At 37.2% G+C, this 15,496-nt stretch overlaps 1 protein-coding gene across 4 annotated transcripts in view; it reads left to right on the top strand.

The window, feature by feature from the left end:
• Window positions 1-15,496, top strand: part of ULK4 (unc-51 like kinase 4) — a 202,287-nt gene that overhangs the window by 144,983 nt on the left and 41,808 nt on the right. For all 4 annotated transcript variants that reach the window (XM_072327360.1, XM_072327362.1, XM_072327359.1 and 1 more), the window contains one exon: window positions 2,044-2,229. In XM_072327360.1, the coding sequence (XP_072183461.1) occupies window positions 2,044-2,229 (186 nt within the window). The remainder of the gene's footprint in view (window positions 1-2,043; window positions 2,230-15,496) is intronic.

Genomic DNA, 15,496 nt, shown 5'->3' with positions numbered 1-15,496 from the left:
GAGATCAGCAGAATTCTTTTTGGCTTGATAAGGACTGAAGATATAAATAGAGCTATGAAGCTTGTTACTGTTTGTAGTTTTTCACCCTTTTAAGCCTTCCTATTTATGTTGCTGATATTATTATATAATTCTGAATATTGGAAGAGAAGCAATCAAATGTGTATCACCTAGACAGAAATGAAGTGAAAACATGCAGCAAAGATGTGAAGGAAACAGCTGCTGTGGTCCTGTCACTTCCATAGCACTAGGTCAAATAGAATGTGATATGTCTTGGGGCTATGTATTCAGAGCTTACATCTCAGTTCAGTCTATTTTAAACAGCCAGTTCTGTGAAGCTAATGGAAAGCAGATTTGAATTTGCATGCAGATCCCTGGGGATCTGCTGTGTGGGTATTTAAGGAGTATTCATCTGATGATATGTTTCCAGATTATTTAAAGTAACTGTATGGGTTTCCCTTAAAATGAAAAAACTGGGGAAGTCCATACTTCGGATTAAATAAGTAATCATTACTGGAGTCATTTGGGGATATTATATAAATGGTTGGACAGATAGTTTCCTTATAATTGTTGGTAAGGGTAGGCTGTAACCATACTGTAGTACAGCTTCTTTGTGATTAGATCATGTTTTTGGAATTAAGAAACTGAGTTGGAGTAATAAAATGTTTTCACACTTCCATACCTTATTGGTAAGAAAAGCAGTGGTATGTTTTGTTCTGTTTACAGATTGTAAGGCCAGAAAAGGCCACTGTAATCATTTGGCCTACTATCTTTTATAACACGAGATGTCGGATTTTTTAGAATTATTATTGTTTTAGAAAAAAGGACTATTGTCATATAAAAATTCTCTGTAATGGAGAATCTGTCTCAGTTCTGAGGAAGTTGTTTCAGTGTCTAATTGCCTTTATTAAAGAAAGAAGGAATAAAAAGAAAATCAAATTATCCCTCTAATCTGAATTGCTTTAGATAAGGTTTTGAGCCATCATCTCTTACCAGTCCTTTTCCATGCATAGAAATTAACCTATCCTCAGCCTTCTTTTCCTCACACTGAGGAAAAGAATACAGTCATTGTGCCCTTCAACCCTCCCTTTGATAGGCTATATAGATTGAGTTCCTTCAGTCTTAATCTGTTCGGTTTTCCAACTCAATCTCTCATCCTCTTAACTGTTCCCAAGAAATTTCTACAGTTATTTTGTGTACAGGGTGCACCAAAAGTAGGCATTGTGTTCCTGGTGTTATTCCTCCAGTGCCAAAACCAAGCATAATGTAATCTTTCTGCTTGTGATTTCCAGACTGTTTGTTCAAGAATTATATAAGTTATGTATATTAATATATAAATGACGGTGCTGTCATACTACCCGAAGGTCATTTAAAGATGCCTAGTAGACATATCCCTGAATGTTTTCCAATATTTTGCTTCCCAAGAGTTCCTCTCTCTGTCCCATTGCTAGGACCTGCTCCAATGTCCAGTCTCAAAGCAATACAGAAAAGCTAGAATTCAGAAAAGAGCTCACAAAAAAGGAAAAAAAAAAATCAATCTGAAAATATGCCTGCTATTGTGAATTTCTTAAATCCTTTAAATAACAAGATAGCCTGTGCTCTGCCTCAACCAGAAGCTATGAACTTGGCTTAGAAATAATTAAATGAAGTTTTACAGTATGCATTATTCAGAAGACTAGATATCATGACTGTAATAATACTTTCTGATCTTACTGCTTCTATTTTAAAGCTAAATATATGATCTGAAAATAGCAGAGTTGGGAGCAGCCTTTTGAGTGCTTTTACGATGTAGGTATAGATATTGCTATTTGATATCATTATAACAAAGGCGCAGTTATACTGCTGCTTAAGAGTAGATATAATTTAATTATATTTTCATCACTTTAATACAGCTTAGTTTAATGGAATGTTGAGTCAGTCAACTAGAGACAACTCTTTCCCGCCTCAGTGTTCATGTTAATACCCTTCTGAATTCCCAGTGATATGCAATTTTTTTTTGGGGGGAGGGGTGAAATTGGAATTTGATTTTTGTTTGTTCATTTTTAGCTTCCCAGCGAAGATACTGAAATATTTGAGAATGCTTCACGGTGCTTATCATTGCTGGTTCAGCTGTACGGAGGGGGCAGTCAGGAGAGCATGTCTCCAGAAAACATGGACAGCTTTGCCGAAGTGCTGAAATCCAGAAGAGATACACGGCATCGGAAGGTTTTGTTGAGAATTATAAAAAGAATGGTGAGTCTGCTTCTAAACATTCTGAAAATACTGTTGAGTTTTTCCTATTTCACTTTGCTCCTCAGCTATTGAATTAACTCACGTTATTTATATATTTGTTTAGTGCTTCAGCTTCATGAAGTACTGAAACAGTTTTCTGAAGGCCTTCTGGAAGAATTAACTTTGTATCGTTAAATAGTTGCTCAGAAGCACAGGGTTTGATTTCATGGCAAATAAAACTCTAATTTGTGTTTGAGGTTCGTTTGTATGTAGATTGTTCTCACCAAGCTCCCAGTTTTGCTCAACCCTGTCTTTCCATAGAAGAAGCACAAATATAGTAAACTGAAATTGGAATGATATTTAAAATGTGTAGTTTCTCTCATTCGTGTTATCATCCTAAGGATTATTCATCTCCTTTATTTGTTCATGCTCTTCTAAAAACAAAAGAAAGCTAACATATTTAAGACAATTCCTATTTATTTTTTTCCTTCTAGCTTTGCTTTTTATTCTATGTAATTGCTATGTTGGCTAGAAGAGTTTTGGGTTTTTTTTCCAGCTTCTTTTCTGCAATAACGTTTAAGAGGAAAAGGCAAGAAATGTGAGGAAAGAAAGGAGAAGAGAGGTTGTAATACGCATATCCAGATCATTTCATGTTAGCATAGCTACAGAGTGGTTGCATTTCCCTCCATTTCAAAGGCTGTGATTCAAAAGTTGACTCTGCACACAGGATATTTAACATGGAAATGTCTGTTAACTATCTTAAGAGAACAAAGCCATACTATCACCCTTTGAATACTCGAAGTTCCTATGGTTTTTTCTTCTATCAGTTGTATACCAGTGATGCTGGTACTTGTTATTTATATCAGGCAGATTTTCTGTAATTACTTTAATGAGATCATAGGATTTCTTTTGGAAGCAAGGTTCATAGATAATATGACAGATTATTTAATAAATCGTACATTATTTCTCTAAACCTTAAAATGCCCTGTTCAGAGAGGATGATTATCTTGTCATAATCACAAAAGACATGGAAGTATAATATCTATTCAGCAAGGATTCAACCCACATCATCCGTTCATGCTAAATTTTAAAGCCTTGAATGGTATTTTTTGATTTTTTTTTTCATAAATTGCTCATACCTGAGCAATATTTTAATAGGAGAATCACTAAATGCACCAGTTTCTATTCTTGCCAGTCAGTGCTTGTAGAAGGCATCTTTTCAATATGTGATCATGTTGACTTTGATATTAGAAACACAGGTATTGCTTACGCAAGACAGGGATATTACAAAAAGAAAATATTGTGTTTATGATATAGCTGCCTTTATGGTATGTATTTCTGGTAGTAGGAAAATAGTATAGCAGTAAGAGCAGCTAGTCTTTGTCCAAGAGTTTCACGTATCTCCAGAAGGCTATAGGAGATGCATCTCGCAATATCAGAATCTTCAATTTAAAACCACTTCAGAGAAATTCTCAGCATACAACAAGACTGTCTAACCTTGATGAAGTAGAAATTTATATTTCTGTGTTGTTTTAACTACTGGAATTTATGAGGTTTTGCCTCCAGTAAGCTTTTTTTTGGACGAAGCTGATGTGTTGTTTCTAATGCGATCATTTCTCATTTATCAGACTTGTCCAGCAAGTTGACTGCAGAACAAAATAAACTTCTTGAAGCACTTTCTACACTGATTTTTGCCCTACAGTTTTGTTATATTCATTTGTAAACAGAAATACAGATTTAGGCCAGACTAGGTCAAGAAGAAATCTAAGTACAGTTACTTATTAACGCAAGGTACATGAACAGACCCTTTTTGAGTTTTTTTTCTTTTTGAGAACCTTTTTCTGGTTGTCAGCTAACACCTCCAGATCCTTTTCCTCAGCACAGTTTTGCAGTCACTTTGCTCTAAGCCAGTGTCACTGCAGGGGATTGTTGGGATCCTAGCACCTAGCACTTGACCTTGTTGAATGCCATACAGCTGCACATGGCCCATTGATCCAGCCTATCCAGATCCCTGTAAAGCCTTCCTACATTCAAGCAGTTCCTGCCTAACTTGGTGTTGCCTGTGAACCCACTGAGGGTGCACTTGATCCCATCGTCCAGTTGATTGATAAAAATGTTAAACAAAATTGGACCCAGTACTGACCCCTGAGAAATATCACTACAGACTACAGACTGGCTATCAAACCAAATGTAACTCCATTCACAGCGACCTATTGGGCCTGGCCATCCTGCCAGCAAACAGCACACTGCAAGCAGACATCAGCAGTTTCTTGAAGAGAAGTCTGTGGGAAATAGTACCAAATGTCTTATAAAAGTCCATGTAAACAATACCCACAGTCTTTCCCTTGTCCAATAAGTTCAACATTGTAGAAAGAGATCAGGTTAGTCAGGTTTTTTGCAAACCCATTGTGAGCAAGTCCTCTCATCTTATAGTCATGGATGTGCCATGTGATGGCAAATCAAGATGATCTGCTCCATGACCTTCCCTGGCACCGAGCACAGACTGACAGCCTGTGATTCCTCAAGTCCTCCTCCATGCCCTTCTTGTTGATGGACGTTATGTTCTCTGTCTTCCAGTCAGCTGGGACCTCCCTGGTGTGGCCAGGACTTCTGATATACTATTGGAAGTGGCTTGGCAATCACTTCTGCCAGCAACTTCAGAACCCTTGCGTGGATCCCATTTGTCACTGTAGATTGTGGATTATGAAGAAATGATTTTATTGTCAAAAGAAGTCATTAGAATTAAAAGCAGAGAAAATGTACTTTCAGCTGACTTTTTAAACTGTGTAAGAAGGGATCATTGAAAAGCTTTAAAGAGGCAGCACTGGCCATCTTCTCTATGTTTTTTACAATGAACTCCTAGCTTTCAAAGGTTTTGACTCTGTCAGGCCCAGGTTAACCAGTATTTTTCAGGGATGTTCTCTCACTGGTATTGATACAAAGAACAGAAACTGAATAAAATCACTGAGTCAAGGAAACAGGTGGGTTTTTTTTTCCTTCAACCCTTTTGCTAACTCTCCAGTTCTGGTTTCTTCATCTTAGGTTAGACAATACTGCTATTCAGTTACCCATTTTTAGTGAAATCTGTGTAACTGAACAGCAATGTCAGAAGACTGGTCTTGTTTCATCTTTTAGTTTTGGAAGCCTCTTCTGCTGCCCTTTGTGGAAATCACTATCTTACCACTGCATTTTTGCTGTGAGAATATAATGTATCTTGCTACGGTCCAGTAAATCACCTGCATTAAAGTACTTCTTTGTGAAGTGGGAGAGATTTTCATGGGGGAAGCATATAGTTCAACTTCTGCATACTTTACTCAGAAGATATTCATTTCTTTTTCCCCACAGAAAGAATGTCTGCCTGCCAGCTCAAATCAACATCTAGGTATAATGTAAAAGCAAGTGATTATCACCAGGACTTTTTAGAACTAGTGGATGCCTTTTCACTGGGCACGTAATTAGTGTGAGATTGTGGCTTGGTACAGGCAAATAAGATGTTTCATCTTTCAAAACAAGAGGAAAAAAAAAAACCAAACAACTTTTTTTTAGATTTTATCTGGCAATAGGGAAAAATCCCTCTGAGAAAAAAAAGAGTAAGCATCAGGCTCTAACAGGCGGTTCTCTGCTCACTGTGCAGAGTGAACTTCTGTTCTGTGACTTTTACTTTAAGTACTTGTCAAAAAGTGTATTTGAATTCCACCTAAATCACACTTTTTTTCCCTCTGATCTTCTTTCTAGAACCTGATTTTCACTAATTTGCATATCATAACTGTCAAAAAATAGCTCATCCTTTATTTCTGAGTAACTAAGACATTTAAAAAGTGATCTGTGTGTCAGATACCCCATGGGGGATATGTGGGAGCATTTCTCAAATTGTATTAGGCTGTGTAGAAAGATGATAAGGCCAAAACCATAGTACATGCACTATGAACGAAGCCCATATATTTGTTAAAAATTGCTATGATAGTACTCAGACTTAGGTCCTCATTACCTTAATCACTGATTACACATTCTGAGGAAAGATATGTAGATCTTGAAAAGAGATACAGTATGATAGGGGGGTAACAACTCTGCAGTCCCTCTGAAAGTTGAATTTCTTAATGGAGTTTTCCTCCTCAGCGCACTCCTGCACATCTATCTGTGCAAAGCTTGCCTCAGAGAAAGGAAAGCAAAATCCCAAGAGGTTTTCAGTGTCCCTTTTGCATCTTCAGCTCTGAGTGTTCAGTGCCACAAGGAGGTGCTTGTGTTGCAATTCCCAGCGGTCTGCTTTTCCAGTTTATAAAGCTAATGAGCCTGCTGACACTTCTGCTCTGAGAGTCTACTTCTCTCAAATAGCCTCAGCTAACAGGAGAAAAACTTCTTACACATCATTCTCCTAATCTGAATCTTTTAAGAATACCTTTACTTGAACTATTCACTGACGCAATTTCTATTTCATTGCTCTTAGGGTTGATTTTATGACAGAGATCCTTGTTAGACTCTGAATACCATACTCACTTGCGGGTTACTGATGTGTATTGCACTAAGTGCACCTGCTGTTGATATATTTTCCTGAAATTATACATCTTCATACTATCTGCATCATTCTTACACATAGTTTCTTCCCTTCATTAATACCGCTTATTTTCAAGTTGTTAGCAAGCTTGCATCTCTTCATTGTAGAACATTTCTGAGTGGCTTCATCTGCAGTAAAAGAACATCCTTGGGTAGGATGAAGCATTTTATTAGATGTAAACAACTAATGATTCCCCCAAGAAGAAAACACACTTCATGCCTGTCTTAGACAGGATGACTTTCTCACGATGTTCTGAAGAAGACAGATGATAAGGCTAATGCCACTTCATTTCTTTATTCCTTTTCCTCTGACTTGAGAGACTCCCCCTGTTTACAAACCCCTCACAGGCCTTCACGTAATAAGTATGGACAGATTTTAATGAAATTTGAGTGCATTTCCAGAGACTGCAGATAGGGAAGCCATTTGTGCAGTGCTGTTGCTTGATAACCTTAAACCATTTTGTTTGTAGTCTCTGCCATAAAGCAATGGAGGTGGACTACTTGCTTTCCTGCATGCTACCCCTTCCCAGGTTTGTCCAGTGGGCCTATGGGCAATGAGGAAGGTGCGCTTCCACCTCCTGCCCTCTTGGCTTTAACATAGCAGCAAAACAGGCTTTTAAATACAGCTTGGTGAATTTTGCCTATGTTCTGACTGAAATAAAATGTAATGAAACTTCTTAAAAAGAAACTCTATAACTCCAACATGGAGATTTGGGAATCAGAACCACTCATCTGGGCCATTGCTTGCCCTTTGATCAAGAAGTAGTACATGGTGTTTACAGCTAAAATGTATTACAGCAGTTATTATTAGGCCTACACATCAATTCAAACAGCAATTAAAGAATGATTTAAATAGAAGTAGTATAATTTGAACAAATCTAGCATTTGGCAGGCCGACTTCCCTCTTGTGGTACAGCCCCTTTGCTGTATTTTATTGTTTACTGAACAGTGAAGTGAGATCATAAATGATCAGCTTATCTGAGTCATTTGGTGCTTTAGTTTTTAATAGAAAAATCACTTTGGCCTTGTTTTGAAACTTGTGTTTGATTGGCAATGTCTTATTGGAAGAGAAGGGAGAATATTTCAGTATTCAGACTTACTTTGTTTGGGTACCGAGAGAATTTTGTTAGGTGTTTTCTCTTTCTGATTGACTTCCTGTGCATTTTACCATATCTCTCTTTCAGCTAACCAGAATTATTGAGTGCAGTGTTCTGGGTGTATTTCAGTTATTTCAGTACTTATGATTTATGAAATTAATCAGGATGGATATCCATGGGCAGCAAGTTTCAGTCACTACTGCAACCCCTGGAATTCTTATCTTCCCCTATCTTATCACTCTTGATAGCAGAAAAGTTTGCCATCTTTTTGGTGCAAAGCACCAGGTGGTTGTTTCTTCTCTTAGAAGAGGCAATGTTGTCCAGGCTTATAGGATCACATTTTTCTGCCTGTATCAGAGTCCTCTTCTGCTGTGTAAATTTTGCACTTCTCTGAGTACACTTGCTCTGACTACCTTTGTCATATGGTGCGCGTTCCTACATTCATGTTTAACCACAGCTTATTTTCTTTTTGTTTGTAACTTGAGGTATTCTCAACAAAAAGTGCTAAGGAATTTTAGCTATGAGAATTAAAATTTCAACTTTCGGATCTAAGATGGGATTTTTCTTTCCACAGCTGATAACTGGATTCCATGAGTCTGTTCTATTATAACCTGTGGTAAAATCAGAAAATTAAGTAGTGATGCATAAAATTGGATGATTAAGATGTTTCTAAAGTGCAATTGATCCAGCATTTTTGGAAGCATGTAGGAGTTTGCTTAGCATAGAAAGTTTTGATTAAGGAGGTTGTTCCTGGGTCTTCTACTAGACCTTCTAACCTTTGACATGATATAGATCCCTTTTTTTTTTTGCAGCTCATGATATGCCTGGAATAGCCATGGTTGTCATAATCCAGAGGTGCTGTTTTGTTTTATGCATTTACACATCTACAATGACTAATATGCTGTCAGTGTTTATATATAACTGTGAAGTGTTTCCTCCATATCAAGGAGAGCACACTGCACTTAACTATTTCCATCAAACAGATAAACACCTGCTTTGCTAGGAAATCATATATTGACATTGCCTGCTCCCAGCTCAGAAGTTTAAAAAGAGGTCTATATTAATGGCTTTCCTTTGTTTGTCCTTAGTGTTTGTTTGATACTGATATCTTTCTAGTATAAAGCTAGACAAAAACTAGTTTTGAAGCTTTTTCTTTCTTGTAGCAGTTTTGTTTACTCTACTACCTGCATAGGCTACTATGATACTTAATGTTTGTAAAATATTTAATGGTCCTCACATTAGAAATAATAGATACCAGGAAACATTTTGCTTAAGATTACCAACAGTAAGAAGATACAATTAAATTATCAAAAATATTTTCTCAGCTGGAATGTTAATACTTTCTGGGGTCTGTTAATGGGAGCATATAAGCAGTAGTTACTGCTATCATTATTATCAAAACTGAATCACTTTACTGCCAGTAGAACAGGGCCTCGTTGTGGTAAACTCAGTGCAAACACAGTAAGAAGTCATTTTTTGCTCCAGAGAGCAATCCAGCTTGCTATTTGTCTTCAAAATAAGAAACTGCCTGACACCAACACTCTCAAACAGGAAATAATTTGACACAAAGATGACCATCATTCATAAAACTTGGGCAGTGTTCAGTTCCGTGAAAGCAAGAATGGGAGCGTAACTCATTGCTCCTGACTGCTAATGCTGAAGTATATTCGTTTTATTCTGAAGTTAAACCTTAATAGTCACAGCTGTATTTCAAAATCCTTAGTCTTTATTTTGTCTCAGTGTGAAGCCATTACCAGAAACTAGAACTGAGAAAATTTTTGGTTGCCTGTGTTGAAGATGGGATAGAAGTATAGAAAGAAACCAGGTTCTTTGTGACATCTTGAAAAGTTCTATTGTGAAACCTTCCACAAAATCTCCTTTTCTTATTGCATCTATTCATGTAACACATTTCCCAAGGGTGAAGTATTTCATTGCATTTCAGTATGTAGGTAAAATTTTCACTGTAAGTAAAATTTAACTACCATTTACTGGGAAGAAATCTAGTATAATTAACTCCTCTACTGGGAAGCAGTGGTCCTTCTTTTGTCTTCTAAATGACCTAATGCAAGAACAGAGTCAAAGGGCGTGACACATCCTCTTAATTAAACTTCAGCACTTCCTTGTTCTTCTTCACATTGTCTCTATCTATTGACTTCTGCATATATTTCAACTTCAGTACCTTAATATGACATTGGATTTGTCTGGATTCATATTCTCTTCAACTTCTAAGGCTGAAATGCAACTGAGAAGCTCATGTTTTCAAAAATCATGTCATGAGCAAATCTGCAGGTCACAAAGAGCTTGGTTTAACTGATGTAGTGTATGCACACAGGTAAACAGGGAATGTAGTTCAGGTGCTTATGGGGATATTTTGTAGAGGGAGACAGAGCTTGAACATCAAGCTTTGAGGATGTGTGGGACTCTGAAGCACATGAGTGAGGCACAGGAGATATAGATTCATAGGGCATTTCAAATGTAGGCTGTTGGGGGGAAATGATGAGTAAAAATATGACACAGATTCAAAAAAAAGTATGCTAGTCTTGATAAGGAGGCCAAGCAATGTGACCATATGAGGTCAAAGGAAGGCAGCGTTTAAGGATTTAGAGCTTATTGGAAAAATCAAAGATGAAAATTATTTTAGAGGCGTCAGTCATAATATGCATGCGATGAAAGAACACAAAGCATTTAACTTCCCTGGATACCCCATGAGCCTAGTGGCTGGTTGACATATTCACTAACAGTAAGTGCATACTTTTCAGGTTCCCCATCAGAGGGCCTGTACTCATTTTCTAATCCCTAGCTATAATAACCATATCTGAGCTTTATGAACATGATGCTGCACAATTTCAGATAAGTCTGTGATTCATGTAAGTGTTTTCAAACAAGGATGTGTTTAAAAATAGCATTTGTATGCACTGAGATTAGGCTCTCAGTAGATTACTGCCATAATTTGCCCCCCCTCCCCAGTCCAAACAGTGATTCAATCTAACATCTTCAGTGATGAAACCTCCACGTTTTAAAGTATGAAGATTCTACTAGTTAAACTTTTATGAAGTGCCTAGTGCTGTCTTTCCTAAAACTATTAAAATGTAATGTTTTCATATGAACATAATTACACATTTATAACAAATGTAATTTCTGGTAATGTGATGTTCTATGGACCGTGAATTACTGTCCTAAATTTTGTACAGCAGATGCTTTCCCTGGGATATAATGCCTGGTTGATGAGTTCACATGATGATAAGAATGTCTCATAATCTGCATACCAGCTCTACTCTGCTTACACAGCTTGCCTTTTTAGATCCTTCAGGGGGCATTTTGAGAGCAAAGAATTCTCATGAAAAGCAACTGATTACCCATATCCTTTAACATCAATAAAAGTATACCTCTGCCAGAGATAGGTAATGATCATTCAAAAGACGGATCATCAGATGCATGACATTTTATGATATCAAATTGCTCTGATGATTTGAAGCAATTATTTATTTATTCATTTATTTTTAACGAAAATACTGGTATATGTAATTACATATAGAGCATATATATTGTAGAGCATAACCCGATTATATATTGGTGGGTTGAAATGACGTGTTCTGAAGTACATAATATTGCAGCTTATGGATAGAAGCCTGATCTTTATGCTGTAGACCCACAGTAATTGTAAAGCATGTATTTATTTCATATTGGAATTGTATGATAACAATATCAGAACCTGCCCCTCCCTGGGCTAAATGAAATATGCCCTGGGCAGAGCTTCTTCTCATGGTGGGCATGGGGCGATGAAGCAGCAGGATGTCCCAGAAAAGCTGTATCATGTACTGCTGGCTTGTGTGCCTGAGCAGAGCAGCTCTGCAGAGCTTCCTGGGAAAGCAGCATCAAATCAGCCTGAAAATAATACCTAGGACCCGTCAATGATTAATGTGCATTTTGCTTATTCCCACTGGAGAACAAGCCTACACAAATCATGTCAAAGTTAAAAACAAAAACAAGTTAATCTATTATGATCGAATCATTCCCATGGAAATGAGTATATTAACTCACACTGCTACTTTTCTCTAAAATGCTACTGCTATTTAAATATGGCAAAAAGCAATTTTTTAATGTATGTGATTTAAAGGGATAATTGTTTATAAAGATCTGTGCCCCCTTTTCTCATTTTGAGCTAATATTGCACTATATGTATTTGCAATATAAATGGAGTTATATTCATGAAACGACACGCAATATTTATTCTCAAAGTCCATAACTATAAGTTGTCTAAGAGTAATTTGGGCCATGTATATCAGTCAGATACGCCTTACTCCAACTATGTTAGTATAGCAATAATTCTTTTGAGTTGGTGAGGAAAATTCTTGCTGCTGAAAAGCAAATTACAGCTGTCATTGAAAGAGTTAAGAAATAGCAGGCCCTCAGGATTGCTCGAGTGGACTGAGGATCTCTGATGACATCAGAGAGGTGCTCATGCAATTTATTCATGTAATTGGAATTCCAAGATGTAATGCATATTGCATTTCAAAGGTGATGTTATTTAATAATGAATGATTTTGGAGACTCTTTTAGTCTCAATATCATATCCTTGCTCCTTCATCGTTATATTTATTAGGATCCTTTGCTCCCCATGCCTTTTTGTCCTACATGATTTCCACCTCTACTCACATGTTTTTGATTCTTTGCTCAGTTCCTGAACCAGATGCTCCTGACCTTTCTTGAGGCTTGGGCATGGTTTTTGTTTTTTTCTTTCTCAGTTAAATGAGACTGGAAAGCTTTGTGGGAATTGATGTCGAAGTGTGCAGGAGCAAGAATGTTAAGATCTATTCCCATCTTAATTTTGACCACTGCAGGCTCCTACAAGATCCTCTTCCCCTTCTTGCAGTTTCATACTTTAATTTTGCATAACTATTTATGATCTCAAGAGTACGTAATTACATTAGCATACTGCTGTGTGCTTGTGAGTGTACACCTTTCAGCATATACACTTTTTTGTAATCCTCTACAATTTTCTCATTAAATGATAACTTCTCTTACTTTCAGCATTTCCATTTATGTAACAGTTAAAAGTTTCTAAGACAGATAGGATTTGAAATACCTTAATTCCTTTCTAGAGATTCCAGAGGAAATAGAATTTCCTTGAAGGCGCTGATTACTGACTCCTCAATATCAGGCCTACAGAAAGTTGCTCTTTTTTCCCGTCCCAAATTTTTGGCTCTTTTGAATCCTGACAAAAAGTATTCATTTCTGGTTTTTTTTTGTTTGTTCATTTGCTTGTTTTTATACCCTGCATTTGGGTCTTTTGTTTAACTCCCTTTTTAACAAACTCTTTTAGATGGATGATGAACCTAATAATGATCTATTCAATCTTTTCGTCCACAGAGTTCAAATGGCTTTGAAAAGAGGCAAACCAAATTGGTCTATCTCTACTAGAAAATAATAGAAAGCAAACGTAAATCTGCCAAGCTTGTTCTGTTCAGCTGTTGCCTAATAGCTTGTAAAGCACTTCAGGGACTTCGAAAATGATGAAACTTTTAGTTTGACTTGGATGAGAAAGTAGAATGCAAATGTAATCACTCTGACAGTGAGTTAATGACTCTGGGACACCTGGGAGTAAGTCAGGGTGCAGAGGGCTGTGGAGTGGAATGTGTAAGGAGCAACACTGACTACTGCTGAATGCGTCTATGTGAGGAGGAGAGAAAGCAATGCCTGGAAACTATTAGAGGTGTGAGATACAAAGCAATGATAAACAGACTAAATACCATGGGCGGTACTGAAGTTCTGAATGAGATTTCCAAGCAATATGGGACATGATTGATTTTGAGGCTGGTACAGCTTCTGATTTTAGAATGATAGCAATCTTGTGCTCCGCTGTGCACAGCCTGTCCCCACAGCAGTGTTGCTTTGGCCCAGCTCTCCCCTCCCTGCAACTTAACGGGTTTCAGCTTGCAATGTCTCTGTTCCAGCAGGGAGACTGGAAATGGTAGTGTTCCTTGTGTACCTTTCTGTTCCTCTGCCCTGCAGTGGGCATGAGTGCTACTTCCAGCCCCTGTGAAGAAGTGATCAGATCTGGACTTCTATTTTATAATGTCCATAGCAGGGATTGTGCTCTATTAAGATCTTATGTATTTAGGAAGACTGGGGGGGGGGGAGGGAAGAGACACTGGAACAACCATGTGTTATAGCATCATCATTGGATGAGGTCTTCTTAGAGACATTTTCTAGCCATAGTCACATTATTAGTGAGATTAGAGAAGTTCTGGCAACTTTAATTGAAGCCATGTCCAGAAGATTCAGTGATATGTAAGTCACTCCAAAAATAATGCCTCTTATTTATTTCCATGGAACAGATACAAAAACAGATACAAAAAGCAGAAGAGCACTTTATGGTAGAGTAAGTTCTCAGCTATGAAGCACTGTTATTTGGCATAGTCACCACCATTAGCTATGCACTGCCACCAGTGATGCACAAGACCTTGCATGCCTCACTGAGAAAAATCTGTATCAGTGGAGGTGACCCACTCTTGCCACTACTGAAACACACCACCCACTGCCTCATGTACTTATATCCAATGTTTGGACTCCATAAATGTTCAACAAGCATTGGAGAATGTCAGTGGGTGCCATTTTTTCTGCTTGAAGGAATTCAATTCCACCCCTTTGCTTTCAGGACAGGTGCTGGTTGTAGAACAAAGGACAGACTAAACAGGAAACTGTTGTCTGTGTTTAATTACATACTTCCAGATGTAAGACTAGCTCTTAAATTCAGAGATGGTGCTGGAGTGGCACATCTTGAACCTCAGTTCATCAGCGCAGCAATCCTGGAGAGAAAGTTAGGGAAACAGGTTATACATTTCTTACATAATTAATAGATTACTAGATCTAATGCTTGAAATATTGAGGTGTTTTATGAAAGAGTTGTCGCAGCTTTCATATAAAACTAGTAAAATCAATTGAAGAAAACTAATATTTTCTGCCAGTCAAATGACTTGCAAATCTCATTATTTTCATGTTGGGTTTTTTTTTTTCCCTGACATTAATCTTTTCACTAAAAGCATGTGGTTGTAAATAGAGGGGTAATTAGCATTAGCCCACTTACGAGAAACTGCTAGTGACAGAAGCTTATTTATTGTTGTGTACAATTAAAATATGATGTGAACACATGAGAATTTACATTAAAACAAGATTGCAACTTGTCAGCAGTTTCCTTTGTTCAGCTGTGTGTTTATTAGACTACAGCTGCTTACCTACTTTTATATGACATTATAATAATAGTAGCAGTGTCTTCATTATTCAAGATGTCTAAACCAGTTTGATTACACTACACACTAAGAAAAATATATCTGGTACCATCTTTGTTGAAGAATTAGATCTGGAAGTCTATAAGAAATTATATATATACATTTTATATACGTTATACAAAAACCTTCTTGTTCCATCTCTTTATTTTATATACACACACATATATATATGCACATAAATTTCTTGCAGTATGTGTTGTTTGTGAATAGCTCCTAAGGTGATTTATGTAGATCATTTTTCTCATTTTAATGGACAATTTTGGTAGCTCTAAAAATAAACAACTTGAGACTTGTGAGAAGCAGAACGCATGCATTTCTTTCCTAAACCTGTCATTCTACAAGGTGATTTTT

The sequence above is a fragment of the Excalfactoria chinensis genome, chromosome 2, assembly GCF_039878825.1.
Source record: "Excalfactoria chinensis isolate bCotChi1 chromosome 2, bCotChi1.hap2, whole genome shotgun sequence".
NCBI classification, from domain to species: Eukaryota; Metazoa; Chordata; class Aves; order Galliformes; family Phasianidae; genus Excalfactoria; species Excalfactoria chinensis.
The sequence above is the reverse complement of the archived record's forward strand: the minus strand, read 5'-3'. Positions and strand labels throughout refer to the sequence as shown.